The 21,379-nt window shown below is 61.9% G+C and overlaps 1 protein-coding gene across 3 annotated transcripts in view; it reads left to right on the forward strand.

The window, feature by feature from the left end:
* LOC111155711 (transient receptor potential cation channel subfamily M member 2) overlaps nucleotides 1–21,379 on the forward strand; it is a 51,366-nt gene that overhangs the window by 14,857 nt on the left and 15,130 nt on the right. For all 3 annotated transcript variants that reach the window (XM_022516035.1, XM_022516037.1, XM_022516036.1), the window contains 15 exons: nucleotides 316–482; nucleotides 3,228–3,408; nucleotides 4,518–4,579; nucleotides 5,400–5,600; nucleotides 8,253–8,355; nucleotides 11,215–11,336; nucleotides 11,551–11,904; nucleotides 14,055–14,192; nucleotides 15,497–15,626; nucleotides 15,778–15,923; nucleotides 16,393–16,505; nucleotides 17,050–17,263; nucleotides 18,317–18,435; nucleotides 18,893–19,025; nucleotides 19,442–19,613. In XM_022516035.1, coding sequence (XP_022371743.1) covers nucleotides 316–482; nucleotides 3,228–3,408; nucleotides 4,518–4,579; nucleotides 5,400–5,600; nucleotides 8,253–8,355; nucleotides 11,215–11,336; nucleotides 11,551–11,904; nucleotides 14,055–14,192; nucleotides 15,497–15,626; nucleotides 15,778–15,923; nucleotides 16,393–16,505; nucleotides 17,050–17,263; nucleotides 18,317–18,435; nucleotides 18,893–19,025; nucleotides 19,442–19,613 — 2,355 coding nt within the window. The remainder of the gene's footprint in view (nucleotides 1–315; nucleotides 483–3,227; nucleotides 3,409–4,517; nucleotides 4,580–5,399; nucleotides 5,601–8,252; nucleotides 8,356–11,214; nucleotides 11,337–11,550; nucleotides 11,905–14,054; nucleotides 14,193–15,496; nucleotides 15,627–15,777; nucleotides 15,924–16,392; nucleotides 16,506–17,049; nucleotides 17,264–18,316; nucleotides 18,436–18,892; nucleotides 19,026–19,441; nucleotides 19,614–21,379) is intronic.

The raw sequence follows: 21,379 nt of genomic DNA on the forward strand, positions 1-21,379 counted from the left end.
TGGAGTAGAAGAATTCAGACAGACGTGTTCCCCAGTGCAGGACAGAGAGAGGCAGCGGGCAGGTGGGGAGAGAGGCCTGCAGTCCCCGTCCCTGTCCCCCACTCCCGGCCTGGGCAGGTGGGAAGCCTTGGCTCCCGGAGCTGCACCGCGAAGGCGGGATCCCAGTGCGGCTTCCTCCGTGGTCCCGGCCCTGAGATGCTCCTGACGAGGAGTCGGCGAGCCCAGTGGAGGCCCCGCAGATCCCCGGGAAGGAGCACCAGGGCGCCAGGGTCAGGCTGGCGAGTGGCAGGCGCTCACCTCTGATCCTCTCCCCAGGGGCCTGGATTATCACCGGAGGGTCCCACGTGGGCGTCATGAAGCAGGTGGGCGAGGCGGTGCGGGACTTCACCCTGAGCAGCTGCCACGATGAGGGAGATGTCGTCACTGTTGGAATTGCCACGTGGGGCACCGTGCACAACCGAGAGGGCCTGATCCATCCCTCGGTGAGCTCAGCAGCCCCCCTGGGGTGCGGGTCAGGGTCAGGGCCTGATCCATCCCTTGGGGAGCTTGGCGGCCCACCCCCCGGGGGTGCGGGTCAGAGGAGGTCAGGTGCGGAATCCCACTAGCTACAGCAGGGGACAGGCCTCCGTCTGGACCCCAGGCTAAGTGCAGTGGGGAGGAAAGGGCCTGGCCAGGGGCCCAAGAGACCGGGGCTCATGCCCGGCCGCACTGCAGCCCCTGACGGCCGGGCCAGCAGCTAACTGGGCTGGGTGCCTTTATGACCACGGGACGGCTCCAAGCAGGAGCCTCAGGGCCACCACGGGTTATCCCGACAGCCGTTCCAACAGGACACGGATTTCGCAGACGGCAGGATCTGTCCAGATGGGGTGCACTGAGGCTCTGCGGTGGCCCCAGCCCAGAGCGGTGTGTGGCAGTCACGGCCACCAGGCATGTGGAGGAGGGGGCGGTAGTGGGAGGCCAGCCGTCGAACACGGAGACTCACGTTGGAGTAGGTCATCGGTTCCTTCAGCGAGAGTCTTAAAGGACGCAGCGGGTTTGGCTCAACGAGCGCACGTGCACTTAATTCGCACAGTCGGGGACGTTCCGGGAGCACGCTGGCCTGACGGGCCCTGAGCGGGGACTTACAAGTGGGGGCCTCCCGCCTTCCGGGCCACCGAGTGCTCTTTCCCAGGAAGAACCTTCTGGAACGGGGACTGCTTTTCCCTCATGGTTACTGGTGATTTGGCCAGCCTGCCCCCGGTCTTTGTCCTTCAGTGGTGGAGCCGCCAGGGCGCTCAGCGGGGCAGGACTGGTTCCACCTTGCGTGCTCCTTCTGGGGAGTGGAAACCGAGGCCGAGAGATGGGGTCACCTCGGAGACCACTCTTGACTTTCTCCCCGTGACACCTCCGTGCTATTCTCTGCGGACGACAGTAGTGCATGCGCTGGCCCTGTCCCTCCTGGGTCAGTGTCCTGGGGCTGCTGGAACCGTGATCGCAGATGTGGCCGCTGAAAGCCGCAGAAATGCATCCTCCCGCTTCCGGACGCCAGAGGTCAGGAATGAGGTCAAAGTGTGGACGGGCCGTCCTCCCTCCAGAGGCTCTGGGGAGGCTGCTTCTGCCTCCAGACTCTGCTGCCCCCTGGGCCTGCCCTGACTGGGGTTCTGATGTCTTTGGACGACAGGGGCTCAGCCCATTGCAGGCGGCCCTCAACCCCCAGAGATTCACGTCCATCCCATGTGCAAACTATATTCACCCCATCCCTAGGCTCTCCACACATCAACCCATTACAGCACCTGCTCAGCCAGAAAGTCCCCGATCCCAGCCTCTGGATCCTCCAAGTCCGGCAGGAGCGACACTTTGCGTGTGACCCATCCTGGGACAGCACCCCCCTCGTGCGTGGACCCGCGACCCCGGGAAACAAGCTACTTTCTTCTGGAACACAATAATGGGACGGGCAGCCTAGAGCAGCTGCCCATTCTCATCCCAAAAGGGGAACATGCCAGGAATAAAGGGGTCCTGGTCGCTGAACTCTGGAGTCTCTGTGACTTGAGGCCCACCTTCCGCCTCATCCGTGACCCTGCCCCGGGGATGATCGTGCCGTTTCCTTGAAGGTTATCTGCTGGTTTCCCGCCTGCCGTGGTCTGGGACTCTGACATCCTGTGTCCCTTCAGTCCTGGTTAGCCAGGCTTCCGCTGACACGACATCCTGTCTTCCTGGCGTGTGTCCTGTGCCGCAGACACGGAGCCGGCCCTCAGCGCCTTCGTGGGTGATGCCGCCTCTGTTCCAGGCTCCCCGAGGTGGTGGAGCCCAGAGCCACGCACCTCCCATGCCATCCCCAGCAAACGTCCAGCCCCACCGGGGGGCAGGCCTCCTGTCGGCGAGCCGGGAGAGTGCAGGCCGCCTTCCCAAGCTGGACAGGCTGAGCGCGTCCCAGGTCCTCAAGTCCCGGTTCCCTCAACGTGCCCCCTTCCTCAGCAAGAAGAAGCCAGGGGGCACCTGCCCGCTGCTCGTCCGCGTCCGCGCCGTCACTTACACTCGTGCCCTCCGCACAGCGGCCGCGTGCAGCTCAGGGAGCAACCGTCATCCTCCCGTTTCCAATGCTGTGGTCCTCGTGCCCTCTGGGCCGCCCCAGCAGCCCCTCGGCCTCCGTACACGGCTGGAAGACCAGAACCGCTCGCTCCGCCTGCTCACCCTGCCCTCCGCCAGCGCCGGGGCATCTGCCGCCGCGCTCCCACCGGGTCCGTTCCAGGCTCTCCCGCCACGTGCCGTGTTCTGCCAGCCTCCACTGTCACCGCGGTCCGGAACCCTCCCGCACCTGCGACAGCGACACCCCGATTCCAGCTGGAGGCCGCACGACGGGGGTCTCTCCCTCTCCTGGAGGCCGGAGCTCGGAACCCCTGCGGCTCGACCCCATGCAGGCGTCAGGAGCTGTCGGGGAGACGCGCCTGGTCGGGCATTCACAGCCGCGGGGCCCGCCCCCCGGTAGTCTGTCTCCCTCTGCCACCCCGGGAGGTGGCGTTTAGGACCTGCCCGGACCCTTCAGGATAATCCTCCCGTGTCACCATCCTTTATTTCATCAAATCTGCAGTGGCTGTTTTTCCAAATTAGGTAACATTCGTAGTTTCCAGGGTTGAGGGCTTCCTGTTTTTGGGGGTCAGTATCCAGCCTTGCAGACCCCCCCCAGTCCTAGCATTCCAGACGCAGAACTCCCCATCTGTTTGTGCCTGACGCGTCTCTGCTGTCCCCAGGGCGGCTTTCCTGCGGAGTACGTCGTGGACGAGGAAGGCCAGGGGTGCCTGAGCTGCCTGGACAGTAACCACTCCCACTTCATCCTTGTGGACGACGGGACCCACGGCCGCTACGGGGTCGAGATCCCCCTGAGGACGAAGCTGGAGAAGTTCGTGTCGGAGCAGACAAAGGAAAGAGGAGGCGAGTGGCGCGTCGCTTCGAGGCTCTCCGTGTTGGGGGGAGCCGGCTGGTCAAGGGGCCTGGGGCATGGCGGGCCGTGGGCAGGACGGTCAGCAGGTGGGGGTCAGGGGCGCCCTGAGATGCCGCTGGACTTGGTCCCACCGTCTGTCCACACCCGCTCAGCGGGGACATGTCTGTCACCCGGTTTGACTGCCGGAGGGAGGTGGGGCAAGCTCTCCCGCTCTCTCGCGGGCCGTCGACCACCTACAATCACGCAACATCCCCCGCGTGGGCTCTGTTCAGAAGCGAGAACATGCAGGACGCGGCCCTGACGTCGGTCCCGTTGTGGGTGAGATGGGGGGGTTCCAGGTGCAGGGATTCAAGCAGGATTTGTGGGGAGGGGAAGGGACCCGGAGCGGCAGGTTCCCGGCTCCATGGTGGGGGGGTGGGGCCCTTTGAGCAGCGAGCAGTGGTGCCCCCCCCAGGACTCGCCAGCCTGGCATGCGGGGCCCTGAGTGCAGGCGGCTGGACACCTCGCCCTTCTCCGTCCTCGCGTGAGGCTGACGCTAGGAGGGCAAGGGGGTGGGGGGTGGGCAGAGCCGCCGCAGCGGCACCTGGACGCACAGTCTGCTGCCCAGGAGGGATTTCTAAAGTCCTCCGCTGGCGGGAAGGGAGGGAAGGTTCAGGGCAGGGGGGAGGGTGGGCCAGAGGACGGAGGTCCCGTATGGCATTCCCCCCTCTCGGACGGTGCCTTCTGCCCACCGGCTCAGTGTGTCCCCATGTCCCCACGGCGGGCCCAGATTTGAGGCCCCATAAAAGGGCCGTGAGAGAAGCAGGCTGGTGGTGGTGGCTGGCCAGGCAGACAGCCCCAGAAGGGACGCGGTAGGTGATGGGGCGGGGTGGGGGGCGACTCAGACCTTGGATCTGTTCTCCTGACACGGAGCACGCGGGCCTGGCCGGCCGCTGAGGGCAGAGCATCAGCCTTTGGAAGCTCCTGAGAGCCTTCCGCGATCTCCCATCCTGTGCACCAGCCGGGATTAGGCTGGGGCCGGTGGGAGGCAGGTGAGGGTGCCCAGGTGGGGGGCCGAGTCCCCATGTCCCCTAAGTTGGGGTTCCTGGCTCCGTCCTAGGTGTGGCCATCAAGATCCCTGTCGTCTGTGTGGTGCTGGAAGGGGGGCCCGGCACCCTGCATGTGAGTACCGGCTCGGGGGTGGGGCTCTGGAGGTCAAGCTCCCAGCTGGCTGGAAGGCCCGGCCAGCATCCCGCAGGGCCCTTAGGAAGGGCGGGCCAGGAGAAAGGGAGGGGTGCGTGGCAGGGCCCTTCCTGGCGTGGAGGGAAGGTCGGCTTCGAGGAGGAGCCTTGCCGGGGGAGGGTGTTATGGCTTCGGCCCTGGGTGTCCAGCCAGGAAGAGGGGCCCCAGGAGGGAGCAGGATGGCCCCTGGCTTCTAAGAGCCCCGGAAGGGTTCTCGAAGGGGTTGCCCTCAGGCTCTGCCCTGGCCCCATGGGACCACAGCCAAGTGTAAGGCCGACTCCCACGGAGAAAACAGACCATGGCGTCTGCCTGGCCCTGCTGGGGCACCACTGGCCGACTTCACAGATAACCACCTAGACCTGCCTCGTCGGCCTGGGGGATGTCCTTCCCGTGGGGGGTCTGAGGCCCTTCCTGAAGCCAATCTCGCTGTCGGTGTCTGGGGTCTGCCTCGAGGGGTCCTGGTCTCACGCTGGGCCTGTCCGAGGGACAGGTCAGACGGCACACTCTCCCGCAGCACAGATGGTTGGGTCAAAACGTCGTGGGGGTTCTTTTTCGGGGGTCACGGTCCACCCGAGCAGTGGGCCTGGCCGCTCTGTCAGGACGAGCGGCTTTGCCTCTCCGGGCAGAGGAATGCTCCCAAACCCTGTGTTTTCGGTACACTTCACCGGAGCCCCTTAGCCCTGACCTCGAGCCACAGCACCAGAGAAGTCTCTGGCTCAGGGAGTGTCTGCACAGGGCTCACAGGAGGCCTGCCTTGCAGACCATCTACAACGCCATCACCAACGGCACCCCCTGTGTGGTCGTGGAGGGCTCGGGCCGCGTGGCCGACGTCATCGCCCAGGTGGCTGGCCTGCCCGTATCCGAGATCACCATCTCCAGGGTTCAGGAGAAGCTCAGCCTGTTTTTCCAGGAGACGTTTGAGACCCTCAGTGAGAGCAGGATTGTCGAGTGGACCAAAAAGGTCAGCAGTCCTGCCGGGGGAGGGCTTGGCCTGAGCCTCTTGGCCCTGGAGGTTCAGGCCGGGCTGGGGAGCGGCGGGGGTGACAGTGCAGCTGTTCCGGAAGAGAGGCCTGCGGGTTCGGGGCGGGAGGCCGCTGCTTTAGGCAGGGCAGGGCCAGAGGAGTAGGGAGTCGAGATCCAGGCCACAGGGGCGCTGCCAGGTGACAGCCTCGGGCACAAGGGTCTGGCACAGCCTGTGAGCCTGGCGAGTTCCCGCCTCCCCCGACCCGGGGCAGATGAACGAAGGCGTTAGAGGGCCCGCAGGGCAAGGGGGTGGGTGAGGGGTTCTGGGGTACCGTGCGGCACCTGGAAGGGGCTTCATGGGCACCCCTCAGCTAGAGGCATCGGCAGGAGGGGCCCCTCCTGGGGAACCTGCAGGTGCAGAGAGCAGGGAGCCTTCCAGGCCACCAGGTGGTCACAGTGGTGACGGTGACTCGATTGTCCTGCATTTCAGTAGTTTTGCCCTTAAATGCAGTGACTTTGTCCTTTTATGCCCAAGGTGGCAGGTGAATTGTTCCCAGACGGGCACGACTCTGCAAGGGCCCCTCAGAGGGGGGTCCTCGCAGGCGGCCGGGATGGGGTGGGGGTCGGCATGGAGGGGTGTGGCTGGATCGGCCCTCGCTGACGCCAGCAGCCCCGGCCAGCCCAGGGACTCCTCTGGCTCCCAGGGTCACATGGCCCCCGCCGTCCCTGCTGCTCTCTGAACCTGGGGCTCCGGGCCCACCTGTGAGGCCCCCGACCTCTGTTTCACAGCCGGTTCTTGGTTGGGGGTGGGGGCTCTCGGGCCCTTGGCTTCCCCAACCAGCAGCTCTGTGAACAGCCAGCCAGCTTGCGAAAACGCCTGCGCATCGGAGGTGTCACGTGTCCGACGGGCGTTTCTCAGGGCAAGTCTGTAGACCAGCTTAGCTTGTCCCACGGTGTCCAATCGCAAGCCGCGCGGACTGCGTGCCCTGCAGGGACCCAGGGACGCCGTGGTCGGCCAAGTGGAGGGGCACGCGAGCCTGGGGAGGCCTTGGGCCCTGGCAGGGGCAGCAGGGCTCGCTCTTGAGGGGACAGATGTGGTTTTTCGGGGTCTCTGTGGGTGGCACAGTGACCTCGTTCTCGTGGACGCGTCCTGTGGTCTCTGAGCGACCGCGTCCAATCCCGATGTTGCCTGAGACGTTTTGCCCTGAGCACAGCTCCGCCTGCAAAGACGCCGAGGTCCGGCAGTGAGCATCGGCTCGGCTCCTGATGGCACCGGGGGGACTGGGCAGGCGCGCCCTGGGGCCTTTCCCGAGTCAGTTTATAAATTATTCAGGCAATTCTTAGAACTGGTCCTAACCCAGTGCTGTCAACAGGTGCCTGCTTCTATCCGCTCTCCATTACTGACTCAAAGCCCTAAAAACAGTCTCGTACGAATCCGTCTCAAGCCTCACCGTCCACTGTCATTCTTGTTCTGGGGGACGGGGGCCCCCAGCTACAGAGTCACGATCTGATATTCATTCAACAAACCTCAGAGCGTTGGTCTACGCCGCGGGTGGCGGCAGGAGTGAATACGAGGGTCTTGCTCCCCCCACTGCTGCCGCTGGTGGGTGCGGACATCTGCCGCGGGGGCTGGGGCTCGTGCGGGGGGCTTGCCGCCGACGCCAGAGAGCTGTGTGTCAACAGGAAATTGTTGGCTCTCTCTGAGCGCTGCTTTTCTTGTCCTGAAAAAATGGACAATTATTGCTTAAGCCCAGAGGACAAAGTGGTCGGCGCTGTGTCCACACACCTGAGCTCCAAAGCTGGGAGCTACTCTCACTCCGACCCAGGGCTGCGGTGAACTCAGGAGATGTTATTTCAGTGGGCGGGGGGGGGGGGGGGGGGGGGGGGGGGGGGCAGGGGGAAGTATTTTGGAGTCGATGAGAAAGGTGGCCTGAGGGATGGGGAAGGTTGGGGTCTTACAGGAGGTGGTGGGAGGAGGGAGGCCACCCTGGAGGTGGGAGGTGGGGCCAGGCTGGGGGCAGAGGCAGGGGTGGGGGGAGGCGAGGCTGGGCAAGACCGGCTGGGGGGCTGGGGAGAGAGGTGGGCAGCTAGGCTAGATGTGCTTGTGAAAGGCCCACCCTGGCCTCTGGGTGCACAGAGCGGGGCGGCAGGCTCAGAGGTGATAGATGGAGGGACGGAGGGATGTAGTAGGTGGCTGGACATACGGACGGGTAGGTAGGTAGGACAGACGGAGGGGTGGGTACGTGGACAGGCCGGTAGGTGGGTGGGGGCTGACCGGATGGCTGGGTGGGCAGGCAGGCAGGTAGGCAGGTGAGGAGGGCGGGGCCCCGGCAGGAGGATGGTGGGGGGGGGTCTCAAGGTCAGTGGTGTTGGGCCTTCGGCAGACAGTCTCGGGTCGGGGTGAAACTCCTGAGCCCCGGGGGTGTTTCCACCGGTGCCTGCTTGGGAATGGTGCCTGTTCAGTCCTTACGTGCTTCACCTTCACCGTCTGGGCCGCGGGGAGGCGAGGCGCTGTGCCCAGGCCGTCCCCGCAGGCCGGACTCACGCCGGGGCTCGGCCGCGGCCTGGGGTCTCGATTCTGCAGGTGACCCGTGAGGAGGCGGGGGCCCGCTTGTCCCCCCAGAGCCCACTCGGGCCATGTTTGTTGCAGATTCAAGACATCGTCCGGAGGCGACAGCTGCTGACCATCTTCCGGGAAGGCAAGGACGGCCAGCAGGACGTGGACGTGGCCATCCTGCAGGCCTTGCTGAAAGGTGAGGGGCAGGCAAGTGGGGCGAGAGGGGGAAGCGGAAGGAGGGGAGCTCGGGACCCCAAGTTTGCACGAGCCGAAGAACCGAGCCCTGGTCAGACATGCTGGTCAGAGGGCAGCTGGCGGTGGATGGCGCTGTGGTCCCCTCACTCTCCTGCCTGGCGGGGGGAGGGGTGCCCGCTGCTGGTGTTGGGGGTCCGGGCCCCTTTCTGCTGTTTCTCTGCTTCACTGGGACCTGAGGGTGGCCACGCTGAGGTGCCCCCATGGTCGTCCCAGCTGCACACACGATTCTGGGTGTCGGGAGGCCTGCTCCTGCCGCCCACGCATCCTCTCATGCAGGAGGGACGCCCCCCCCCCCCCCCCGTCCGAAAGCTCCCGCCCAAGGCAGCCAAGCTTCCCCCCTCCCCTCCTGGAGGAGCGCAGATGCCCCCGTCCCTCCCGCGGGCTCTGATGGGGCTGCAGGCGTCCGGCTGTTCTGCCTGCGGGACGCTGGTCACCCTTGAGGGATGCGAGCCGGGTGGCGGGGCCGGAAGCTCTGGGGGGAGTGTCTCCGACCCAGGATTTGCTCCGCGCCCTCCTCCTGACCTGAAACCTCACAGAACCAGCGAGATGGTTAAAACCAGGACCGGGGCTCCCGTTGGACGACCTCCGGCCAGGGAGACAGAGGAGCGGGAGGAGCTGGTTGAGTAGGTCAGAGTCCCGCAGAGGACGGACGTGTGGCAGAGCAGGAGCTGGGACGCCGCTGTGGGCCCCGCGGGCCCCGCCGGCAAGGACATGGGCCGCTGGGGAGCCAGTGCGAATGTCTGCATGACGACAGGGGCTTGACGGTCTCACCTCGTGCCGCCCGACCCTTCTGTTCACAGACGGGGCCGTGAGGGCGGCTGTCCCCTCCTAGCCTTCTGTGTAGTGGCCTAAGGAGCAAGAAGACGGGCACCGGGCTGCCCGTGTCTGGTCAAATCCCCTCGAAGGCGGGGACAGGGGTTCCCGGGGCCCTGAGCGTGGCCATCGTGCACAGCGCTGGAGAGGGAAGGACCCCCGCCCACAGGGGAGGTGGACCCCAACGTTTGCTCTCCGGGTGTGCTCCCGGGGCATCCAGCGCTACGAATCGTGGTTTTTCTGGGGTGTGCGCCGGGCGGGAAGGGCAGCCCGGAGCCTCAGGGGCGTTGGGAGTTCTATTTCTTGATCCCGGTGGTGGTTACACGCGGGTATAGACGTCAGCCAGAGTCACTGAGTGGCACACGTGCGGCTGTGAAGCTGAGGCACGCCGGCCTCGGGCGTCAGGGAGAGCTTGTTGCCATCAGTGCCGTGCGGTCCAGCCGCCGTGGACGGTGCCTCCCGTGTCCCATCCCGGGGGAGGGCGGGTCCTGGGAGGGTATTTGTTCTGGAAGCAACAGGCTGTGGTTGGTTGTGACCAGCTGCTCAGGAGAAAGGCCGTGGGACAGTGGGAGACGGGACGCTCTCTGCTATGGGAGCACGCACGAAAAAATAGAAACACACGGACACACATACATGGTTTTTCCGTGACAATCCCCTAAACATCTCCTTCCTTGAAGTGCGGCTTGTACACAGTCACCGTCCCCCATCCTGGGTTGACCGCGATGTGCACTTGGACAGGTCTGCCTCCCCCGCACCCACCCAATCCGGCACGGGACACCTCCCCCCACCCCCTGAAAGCTCCCTGTGCCTCCAGGGGCCTGGGCAATCCTTTCTCTGCGTCTGTCCTTCTAGATGGGCCTTCCCGGTGCCAGAGCCTCACGTAAACAGAACCATGCACACCGCTCCCCCAGGTCTCCCTTCTCCGGCTCAGGGCGACGTTCTGGAGCTCTCTCCGCATTGTCGCCTGTCTCGGAACTCGGTTCCTTTCTGCCGCGAGTGGTCCTTGCTGCCACGTGTCCCGCTCGGGGGCCACGGGGCTCGCAGGCCGCCTCCAGTGTGAGGCTATTGTTAGTAAAGCTGCTGTTTGCCCTCGTTTCTCTGGGGACCATGTCTAGGAGTGGGATTTCTGGTTGTTTATGGTAAGCGTATGTCGAACTTGATAAGAAACCGCCAAACTGTTTTCCAACAAGATTGCCGCACTTCTCCCCTCGCCCGGGTGCCCGTGGGGCCAGCAGCTGGGCGTCCTCGCCGTCCCTCGACACAGCCCGTGGTCTGGGGGCACGTGACAGCTCGGTGTGGTTTGAGTTTGCTTCTCCCCGACGGCCGGCGGCGTCCGGGCTTGCTGGCCGCACACGTATCATCCTGGCGACAGGCCTCTCAGGTCTTCTGTCCGCTCTATTTGGTTATTGGTCGTCTCATCGTTGAGTCGTGGGAGTTCTTGGTGTACTCGGGTACAGATCCTGTGTCGATACTCGCCCTGGGGTGTGTTGGGTCCTGGCCCCCTTCCCTAGTTCCTACACAGTGACTTCGGAGAGCGGAAGGCTCGGGTTTTACCGGAGCCCAGTCGGTCCCTTCTGTCCCGTCTGGCTCACGCTCTCCACACCCGCGCCCCTGCTCCACACGGCAGCTCCGTGGGCTCAGCCTTCCTGTCCCCGTCTCCACGCCGCGCCTCGCACTGGCTTCTGTGTCTTCTGTGCAAAAAGGGTCAAGTTCCTGTTTCCTTCCCCAAATCACCACCCAGGCTCTAGGGCGCAAAGCCAGCGAGGGGAGCAGGAACTCACTGGCAGAACGCCCGCCGCGAGAGCCTGGCCAAGCTCCGGTTTTGCATCCAAGGCGGAAAGGGAGCTGACGCGTGGGCAGGGGCACCGCAAGCGTTCCTGCGGAAACGCCTGCCTGTCCGACGCGGTGCCTTCTTCCGGGGGCTGAGGGGCTTGGCCAGGCGGGGCGGGGGGCCGGGGCGATGCCCCAAGCCGCCTTTTACCTACAGCCTCTCGGAGCCATGACTGCTTGGGCCACGAGAACTGGGACCACCAGCTGAAGTTGGCCGTGGCGTGGAACCGCGTGGACATCGCCCGGAGCGAGATCTTCTCCGGCGAGCGGCAGTGGAAGGTAGGGCCCCTGCGCAGCCCTGTGGCGGGCCTTACTGGCCGGCAAGAGCGAGGACAGGCCCCGGAGGGGGGCCTCTGTCCACCCCAGCCCTGGTCCTGGTGGAGAGCGCTCCGGGCCGCTTCCTCCCTTCCCGAGTCAGGGGCCGCAGCGCTCCGGTTCCAGCGGCCCCGCAATGGGGTGTGCGCGGGGTGCGCCCCACGGTGCTCTCTCTCAGCCTTCAGAGCTGCACCCCGTGATGATGGCGGCCCTCATCTCCAACAAGCCCGAGTTCGTGAAGCTCTTCCTGGAGAACGGCGTGCGGCTCAAGGAGTTCGTCACATGGGACACCCTGCTCTCCCTGTACCAGCACCTGGACCCCTCCTGCCTGTTCCACAGCAAGCTGCAGAAGGTGCTGGCCGAGGAGCCTGGGCGGCCGGCCGGCGGGCCCACCGTCCCCCGCGTGCAGATGCACCACGTGGCCCAGGTGCTCCGGGAGCTGCTGGGGGACTTCACGCAGCCGCTGTACCCCCGGCCTCGGACCGGCGACCGGCCCCGGCTCCTGCTCCCGGTGCCCAACATGAAGCTCAACGTGCGTGCTGGTGACCCCCTCCTGCCGCCCCCCCACCCCCACCCCGCCGCTGGGCCCGGTGCTGGGCCGCTGCTAGGTCCTTAGCGCTTCTGTTTTAAGAAACGATCTCTTATTTCCATTGGAAAAGAAACGTGCTCCCCATCTCGGTCTGTCAGGGCCGCCATCCCAAAATACCGTAGACCGGGGGCTTAGACAGCATTTGGTCTCCCACAGTCCAGAGGCGTCAGCGGGCTTGGGGCCTGCTGGGGCCTCCCTCCCGGGCTTGAGGACAGCCGCCTTCTTGCCACGTCCGCGTGTGGTCTTCCTTTGGTGGGCGGGAGGAGAAATACAGAGAGCAATGGTGGACACCATCTTCTCTTCTTCCAGGGACACCGGTCCTATGAAATCAGGGCCACAGTCACCTCCTTAGATGCCCCGTCTCCAAACACAGTCACTCTAGGAGGCGGGGCTTCAACATACAAATTCTGGGGACACGTCTCAGTCCATGCTTCTCCCTTTCTAGAAATCTCAAACAGTACATAAGGTAATGTGGGGGAAGTGGTCCCCCTTGTGCCTCGGACCCCCAGTGCTGGCCACCATGTGGTCAGGTCGACAGGATTCCACCACAGCACTGTCAGGATGCCCAGTGTGTGCACTGCAGCACGGGAGAAGTTGTTTTTTAGTCTCTGTCCGTATTTGATGGGAATCCTGCAGCATCTCAGTGCTAAGTGGGAGGCCGGGTTTGCACTCACGTTACCGAATATCCTCCTTTCTGGTTCTTCAGGCTTTTACAAAGGAAGCCCAAGCACTGAGTTTTGTCAGGTGTCTTTTGAGAACTGGAATGGCTCTTCTTCGTTAAACTATGAATTTGTTGAATTATTTCAATAGATTTCCTGATGGCAAAACATACTTGTTCTTGTTTTGATCTTAAGTTGATTGCCGTGTGACATGTGTTTAGTGTGATGCTGGGTTATGTTGCCAATATTTTCATGGTTTTTGCACCAGAATGTCTGCGCCTTGGAAGGTAGTTTTATTTTGGGGGCATTTTTGTCAGGTTCTGGTACCAGCTTTATGTGATCCTTGTGAAAACCACTGGGAAACCTTCCTTATTTCTTTGCTCTGGAGCCATTTATGTGGCTGGAATTCACTGTTCTTATGAGCTCAAGAAGCTCTCCTATGAGTCCATCAGGGCTCGGGGACTTTTTGGGTAGTAGCTCTGAGAATTTCCTCAGTTTCTTTTCTGGTAATTTCTCAGTTTAGGTTTTCTGTGTGTTCTATGACCAGATTTGGTTTTTATATCTAGCAGAAAATTAGCCACTTCATTCAGGTTTTCAGATTCATCCGTTGTGTCAGGTGAGCTCCGTCTGAGCTCTGGGAGAAAGGGGTTGTGCCTGGGTTTTGTATATTCACCACTCGCTCTTTGAGATTCTGGTGTATTTAAGATGCCCTTTATGATGGTCCAAGCTGGAAGCTCATAGTTAGACACGTCGGTAATTTATTTAGTTTACCAACTAATCACTTTTAACATAAAGACAAGCCTTCAGGAAATTTCTAAAATTTCTTTAAAAAAGCGGAATTTTGTGTGTCATGTGGGGAATGTGTTCTCACTTCTGGATATATTTTCCAGACCATCTGAGTAGGTGTTTATGGTTGGATGAGCTAGGAGGCTGGATTCCCATGTCACTGCGTAAACTGAGTCTGGGGGGAGGTGCCCTCCTGCTCACATGTGACCCTTGTCTGTCCGGCTTTTTCTTGGTGGCCTTCTCTGCAGGAGACACTGTGTAGATTCCCTTGAGAAACTCACAGCCGTGAACCTTAACAGACTCTGTGCTAGAAGTTGACTTCCCAGAAAGGCTTTGATGCCGTCAGAAAAGACTCAGGAAACTCGCGGTGCCTGGTGTGTGAAGAAGAGGCCAGGCCAGGATTTAGCTGGGCATTCCACTTTCTGAATGTTTCCACGCATCTCCAGAGGGAGGGTTTTAAATCTCTGGTGTGCAGGAAATCGATCTAAGGTGGTACTGAAACTGCAGGTTGCTGGGCTCAGCCTCCAGGGACAGTGGTTCTGGGAAGGTGTGGACCTGGGCTCAGAGCTGCACCCTCAGCAGGCCCACCCGGGGTGACCGACAGTACTGGGGGCCTAGGAGAGGTTCTGAATGTTCGCTGCTCTCCAGATGCAGGGAGTGAGCCTCCGGTCCCTCCACAAGCGCTCATCAGGACATGTGGTCTTCACCATGGACCCGGTCCGCGATCTTCTCATTTGGGCCATCGTCCAGAGTCGTCGGGAGCTGGCAGAAATCATCTGGGCCCAGGTAACTAGGCCCGTTTCTCAAGAAGCATGGCTGTGTGTGGACCAGCGGCAGGGCTCCGGCCAGGGAGTGTGTCCAGAAAGCCCAGGGCCAACAGCAAGTAGAGGAGCGTGCGGCTTTGGAGGGAGGGCGGGGGTGCCCATGACCATGGAAGGGACCCAGGGTACTCAGTGTTGGAGGACAGAGAGCTGGGCTCAGGCAGGAAAAGAAATTTAGGGAGGTGTGTTGCCTCCTGTCCTTCTGTCCAGGGCAGAGGCTGTGTGTGCGGGCACAGCTCGGAGCAGCCACCTGCCATGGCCCACACGGTGGGTGGGGGTTGGTGGGTCACCTGTGCCGTGGCCAGCCTGCTCTGTGGCGACTCTGCAGAAGGTGTTATCCCTGGGGGGCTGCATCTCCTTTCACTGACCGTCAGGGATGTCGACAGAGTCTGTGACTCAGATGGGGAACGAGCCCCGTGTGAGCCTGCCCTGAGCCCCTCTGTGGGTTGCCTGGGGACATCGGCCCTCAGCTCCCTTATCACTAGGCCGTGGGCAGCTTCATGGTCATGATGGGGGACGGGCCAGACTCAAGGCCCCCACATATGGCTCTCCTTTACGTCCAGCAGATTCTCTTCTTACAGGGAAATTAAAGTGTAGGTTTTTCTCTGAGAGATCTCCTACGTCTCAGCATTGGCATTTCCAAATTGCTTTTGTGGAATTGGCCCTTCCCCAGTGTCACCAGTGTCTACCCTCTCTGTGATCCTGGGAGGCTTGTCTTCTCCCAAGGCTCATGGTGGGTCAGCGGCAGAGCTGGGCTTGCCTATGGCCTCGGGTGTGCTCTGTGGGTCTCAGTGCGTGGGGGGATTTCCAGGATCCGCCACCAGCCCCTTGTCCTAGACCAGACAGTGCCTCTGGGCTGTGCTTGGAGAGCCTCCCTTGACATGTTCTCGGCATCCCTGGTGCCTGGGACAGGCAGAGCCACTGAGGCTGGGCGCCCAGAGCCTGAAGGAGACTTGCGTGGACCTGGTCCTGTTTCTGCCCTGCAGCCCTGGGCCTGGGGTTGACCAGATGCCCAGGCCGTGCTGGGATTCGTGCCGTCAGGGCCGTGCTCTGGGTGGGCAAGCAGACCCTTCCCCCTGGCCAGTGCGGGAGACTGGACCTCCGGCTCAGGCTCACCTACTGATTTGGGGGGGCCCAAGTGGATTATATGGACAGGGGCACGACAAGTAATCACCTAGTGGCCCGTGCCGTCTCCTCACCCCCAGGCAGTGTGTCTGGGGCTCCTGGGCTGGACTGTCTGGGTTCTCATGGTGGCTTCCCCGGTGCCAGAGCCAGGACTGCATCGCGGCGGCCTTGGCCTGCAACAAGATGCTGAAGGAGCTGTCCAAGGAGGAGGAGGACACGGACAGCCTGGAGCAGATGCTGGCGCTGGCCGACGAGTTTGAACACAGAGCCATCGGTGAGTTTACAGGTGCTGGCCTGGGACCATGGCCCAGCTCCTCACACGCTGCCCTGGTGTCCTCGTCCTCGGTCCTGTCCAGACCGTGGCATCTGGAGGAGCCAGTCCCTGATGCCGTTCCCGGGTCAGACGTGGATCTTCCTTCTGCCAGGGGTGTTCACCGAGTGCCACCGGAAGGACGAGGAAAGGGCACAGAAACTGCTCACCCGTGTGTCGGAGGCCTGGGGGAGGACCACCTGCCTGCAGCTGGCCCTGGAGGCCAAGGACATGAAGTTCGTGTCTCACGGAGGCATCCAGGTGACCCTCTGAGGCTCGCTTCTGGGAGGAGCTGTGGGCGCTGACGCGGCCTCCTGGTCACCTACCGGCACTCGGGTCTCAGTGCTGTGGCCCCCTGGGGGCCCGGGGACAAGGCCTGGTCCTTGATACTGTGCTCCCCTCCCGTTTTGCCCGTCAGGAAACTGATGCTAAGAGAGAGGGGTGGTGGGTGGTGAAGGCTCAGCCCCACAGGGGTGTTCCTACCTGGGAGCCCGCAGACCTCCGGGTGGCCCCAGCCCATACCCTGGGGAAAGGCTGGCCGGGCCTGGAGCCTCTTCCTCAGCCGCGGAAGATGGCCTCTACCTGCACTGCCCAGCACGTGGTGCGGCGGGGCTCAGAGCACTGTGCTAGGGACCACGCAGGCACTCCGCACAGAGCAGACACGGCACGGCCTGCAGGGGTGTGGCACAGGCAGCGCCCGCTCTTCTGAAGCTGCCTCCACTGTCCCCAGGCTTTTCTAACCAAGGTGTGGTGGGGCCAGCTCTGTGTGGACAACGGGCTCTGGCGGGTGATCCTGTGTATGCTGGCCTTCCCGCTGCTCTGCACCAGCTTCGTCTCCTTCAGGTACCAGCCTGGCTGCTGGGCGGCTGCAGGGCCCGCAGACCTTCCTTCCTGATGTGCTTGCAAGTCTCGTCTGTCCCGATGGCTGCCCCCGGGTCCTAGGATGGTAGAGAGGCGTGCGGGCGGGAGGCCGAGGGAGGGTCCCCACTTATGGGAAGCACCCACGTGCACTGAGCAGCCCCCTGCCCTGAGCACCTGCCCTGCCCTGAGCACCCGCCCTGCCCTGAGCAACGCCCTGCCCTGAGCACCCGCCCTGCACTGAGCGCCCACCGGAGCCCAGCATTTCATTTCCATCCTAGTGACACCAGAGCCAAAGGGCTCTTTCAGGGCCCTCCCTTCCATGGCGCTATCTGGGGGAGCCATCTACGTGCTGCACAGGCAGGGTCAGTGGGCTGCCTGGACGCAGGATATGTCCCTGAGCTTCTGTCCCTGCCATGTGACGTGAGCACAGGAGCACTCTGGCCCCGCTCCTCGGGGGAGGCAGAGGTCCTTGGGGCTCTCAGGCCCCTGCAGCCTTGCCGTCCGCCCCCCGGCCTCTGCCCTGCAGGGAGAAGAAGCTGCAGGCCAGGAGGGGCGTGCTCCGGTTCCGCGCCTTCTTCAGCGCTCCCGTGGTCATCTTCCACCTCAACATCCTGTCCTACTTCGCCTTCCTGTGCCTCTTTGCCTACGTGCTCATGGTGGACTTCCAGCCCGCACCCTCGTGGTGCGAGTGCCTCATCTACTTCTGGCTCTTCTCTCTGGTGTGTGAGGAGCTGCGACAGGTGTGCCCGGCTGGCCCCCTTCTCCACTTCCCCACCTCCCCAACCCACACGGACTGTCCTCTGGTCCCCACCCCCAGCTGGGAGCGCCTGGCCCCGGGACCCGCAGCCGGGTCACTTTTGTGGGTGGGCTCACAGCAGGCTCACCAGGCACCCAGACACCGCTGCCAGGGCCTGGGGCAGCCTCAGAGCTCCTGGGAGGCAGGTGCAGAGGGAGGTGCGGGAGGCAGGTGCAGAGGCAGGTGCGGGAGGCAGGTGCAGAGGGAGGTGCGGGAGGCCAGTGAGGAAGGCAGGTGTGGAGGCAGGTGCAGAGGCAGATGCGGGAGGCAGGTGCGGGAAGGAGGTGCAGAGGGAGGTGTGGGAGGCCAGTGAGGAAGGCAGGTGTGGAGGCAGGTGCAGAGGCAGGTGCGGAGGCAGGTGCGGAGGCAGGTGTGGAGGCAGGTGCAGGAGGCAGGTGCAGGAGGCAGGTGCAGAGGCAGGTGCGGGAGGCAGGTGCGGGAGGCAGGTGCGGGAGGCAGGTGCGGAGGCAGGTGCGGGAGGCAGGTGCGGAGGCAGGTGCGGAGGCAGGTGCGGAGGCAGCACTGTCCCACTGGGCTCTTCCCAGCTTCCCTCTGGCTGTACCGCTTCCTGAAGCCAGATCCTCTCCCAGGGACAAAGCTCCAGTCTCACAGGTGGCAGCCCCAGAATGGGGGTCTCATGTGCCCTCCGCTCTGAGTCTGACCATCTCTGGGACCTCTCCCTGACCCACCCCGCCACCAGGGTTTGGGCCTGCCACTGTCCCACCCTTCCTGGGGTCCTGGGGTCTGTTGGGAGCTGGCTTGCTCCCGACAGAGAGGATGGACGGCCCCCAAGAACACGGACATTTGTGGGCTCAGGGTGCCTGGCAACACCTCTGCCTGGAGCTCCTCCCCCCTCCTCCTCGACCCGGGGGACACGGGAACAGGGGAAATCTGTCCCCTCCCTGGCTGGCCTCGCTGTCCGGGAAGGAGCAAGTGTTCTTACCGCCCTGGTGCCGATGGTGACGACAGCCAGGCCCCTAACCGCGCCCTCTCTCAGCTCTTCTACGACCCTGATGAGCTCGGGCTGTTGAAGGTGGCGCTCCTGTACTTCAGCGACTTCTGGAACAAACTGGACGTCGGCGCCATCTTGCTCTTCGTAGCAGGACTGACCTGCAGGTGAGTTGCTCGGTCTCCCCTGGGCCTCCCGCTCCGTGACGGCAGCCCCGGGGGCTCCGGTCCCCCCGGGCGTGTTTGTCGTCTGTCTGGTGGGCAGATGCTCCCCGGGGCCAGCAGAGGAGCAGAGAAGGGGCCGGAGCTCCTGAGGCCCAGGGGCCCTCCCTGGCACCTCCTGCTGTGGCTCTGGCCACTCTGCTGTCCCTCAGGGCCCCGTGCGTCCCTGCCACCATCCCTTTCTCCATGAGGCAAGAGGCCGCAGGGCCCGTTGCCCTGCCCCCAACTGGGTTTCTGGACTTTTCTGGAGAGAGCCCCAGAGGCTCTGCCCGTGAGCTGTACCCCATGCGTGGTACTTTGGGGTCCAGAGGCCTCCAGAGCCACCGTGGGCTCGGGCCGGTGAGCGGGCAGGTGGGCAGGCTCTGGCGTGGCGAGCTGAGGGCCTCAGTTCTGCCTTGGGCAGGCTCATTCCCGGGCTGCTGTACCCGGGACGCATCATCCTGTCCCTGGACTTCATCATGTTCTGCCTCCGGCTGATGCACATTTTCACCGTCAGTAAGACGCTGGGGCCCAAGATCATCATCGTGAAGCGGATGGTGAGGGGACGAGTGGGTCCTGATGCCAGCGGCCGGTGAGGGGCCCCCGGGCCGAGACCGCTGCCAGGTTCCCATGTCCCTGCTTCGCCCTCGGACTCCCAACCCTAGCATGTCTGTCTCAGGTCCTTGTGTGTACATCTCCTTTTCCAGGAAGACTTCCCTGATCACCACAGCTCGTTCCTTGTCCCTGTTATAGCTCCTGTTGCTCCCCTCCATGGGTCACAGTCCCATCCAGCCCCTTGTGTGGCGCCTGGCACCCTGTGAGGATATGGGGGCAGGCCCAGGACGGTGGGCCCCCATGTCCCTGCAGTGGGTATCAGAGATGCCTCCCAGTGCTGTGGGGCCCTGGCCCAGGTGTGCAGGGAGGGGACATGTGGGCGCATGTGGCTGCAGCTGGGGCCACTGTGTCTCTGCAGATGAAGGACGTCTTCTTCTTCCTCTTCCTATTGGCGGTGTGGGTGGTGTCTTTTGGGGTGGCCAAGCAGGCCATCCTCATCCACAACGAGAGCCGAGTGGACTGGATCTTCCGGGGGGTCGTCTACCAGTCGTACCTCACCATCTTCGGGCAGATGCCGGCTTACATTGACGGTAGGACTTGGGGCACTGAGAGCACCTGCCGGGGTGCCTTCAAAGCTCACATAAGGATGGGGGACGAGGGCAGTGGGTGGCAGCTCCCCAAGGGCCCACGTGGCAGAGAGATAGGTGCGTGCGATGCTGAGTTGAGGGGGTTTGGCATCTGTGGGGCGGGGGGAGTCTGAGCTGAACCCCGAAGCTGTGCTGAGATCCCCGGCGGGCCAAGGGTGTGGCCTGGGGTGCTGGGACACCAGCCGACACCCCTCCCCCATACCACATGCCACCCTATCCCTCCTCCTCCTCTGGACCGGGACAAGCCTTTTTCCATACTGAGCTCCTTCTTTCAGCAGCTTCACCGAGATATAATTCGCCACGAGACTCAGCTGTATAAAGTGTGCTTTAGTGGTTCCAGTGCAGAACACGTGCATCACGCATGAAAGACACCCGTTAGCAGTCATTTCCTATCCCTCCGGACTGTTAGCGACCTTTGATCTACTTTCCATCTGTACAATCTGTCTTTGCTGCTCGTTTCATAGAACCGGAGAACGCAATATGTTATCTTCGTATCTTGCTTTTTCTTAGCGTAACGTTTTCAAGACTCACCCAACTTGTAGCCTGCATCGGTATTTAATTCCCGTTTACTGCTAAGTAATATTCTGTTGTATGGACAGACCACATTTTGTTTATGCATTTGTAAGTCGGTGAACACGTGTTGTTTCTACTTTTAAGCTGTTATGAATAACATTGCTATGAACAGTTACTTATAAGTTTTTTATAAGTTTTTGTGTGGGCCTATGTTTTCATCTTTCTTGGGCATATATCTGGAATTGGAATGTATACCCGCTGGGTTGTATGCTAAGTCTGTGTTTAACTTTTTGAGGACTGGCCAAACTATTTTCTCTGGCAGCTGCCCTGTATTTTATGTCCTCACCAGCAATGGACTCGAGGGCCCCAATTTCCACATTCTCTCTGGTTTATCATTTTTTTTTTTCTTCTAGCTGTCCCAGTGGGTTTGAGGTGCATTTCATTGTGGCTCTGATTTGCATTTCCCTTATGCTAAATGGTGTGGAGCATCTCTTCATGTGCTCTCTGAGCCATTTGGGCGTCTTCTCTGGAGAAATGTCTACTCCCCTCATTGGCCCATGTCTCAAGTGGATTCTTTTTCTTTCTTATTGAGTTACAAGAATTCTTTACATATGGACACCAGTCCCTTCTCATGTGTATGATTTACCAGTATATTCTACCGGTCATCTTGTCACTTTCTTGATGGTGTCCTTCAAAGTACAAATGTTTTTAATTTTAATGCTGTCCACCTTATCAATTGCTTTTATCATTTGTGTTTATCTCGGAACCTGATGCCTGATCCAAGGTCATGAAGAGTTAACGTCTGTGTTTTATTCCAGAAGTAACAGCTTTTGTTCTTTCTTTTGGCCTTTGAGCTGTTTAAACTAGTTTTCTATACAGTGTGAGGTAAGGGCCGTTCTTTTGTATGGAAATGTCTAGTTGTTCAAGCACCATGTGCTGAAAAAACCATTTCTCCCCATTGAATTATCTTGGCTCCCTTGTCAAAAATCAACTGACCATTAATGAAAGTTTTATCTATAGACTCTCAGCTCTATTCCGTTGATCTCTATGTTCTTGTGCCAACACCACTCGGTCTTGGCGAGTGTAACTTCGTAGTGAGTTTCACAATCAGGACATGTGAGTCCTTCAACGTTGTTCTGTTTCAAGATTGCTTTGGCCGCCAGGTCCCTTGGATCCACATGAATTTTTGGATCAGC

Source organism: Enhydra lutris, unplaced genomic scaffold (assembly GCF_002288905.1).
Source record: "Enhydra lutris kenyoni isolate GAN:26980312 unplaced genomic scaffold, ASM228890v2 scaffoldscaffold43, whole genome shotgun sequence".
Classification (NCBI taxonomy): domain Eukaryota; kingdom Metazoa; phylum Chordata; class Mammalia; order Carnivora; family Mustelidae; genus Enhydra; species Enhydra lutris.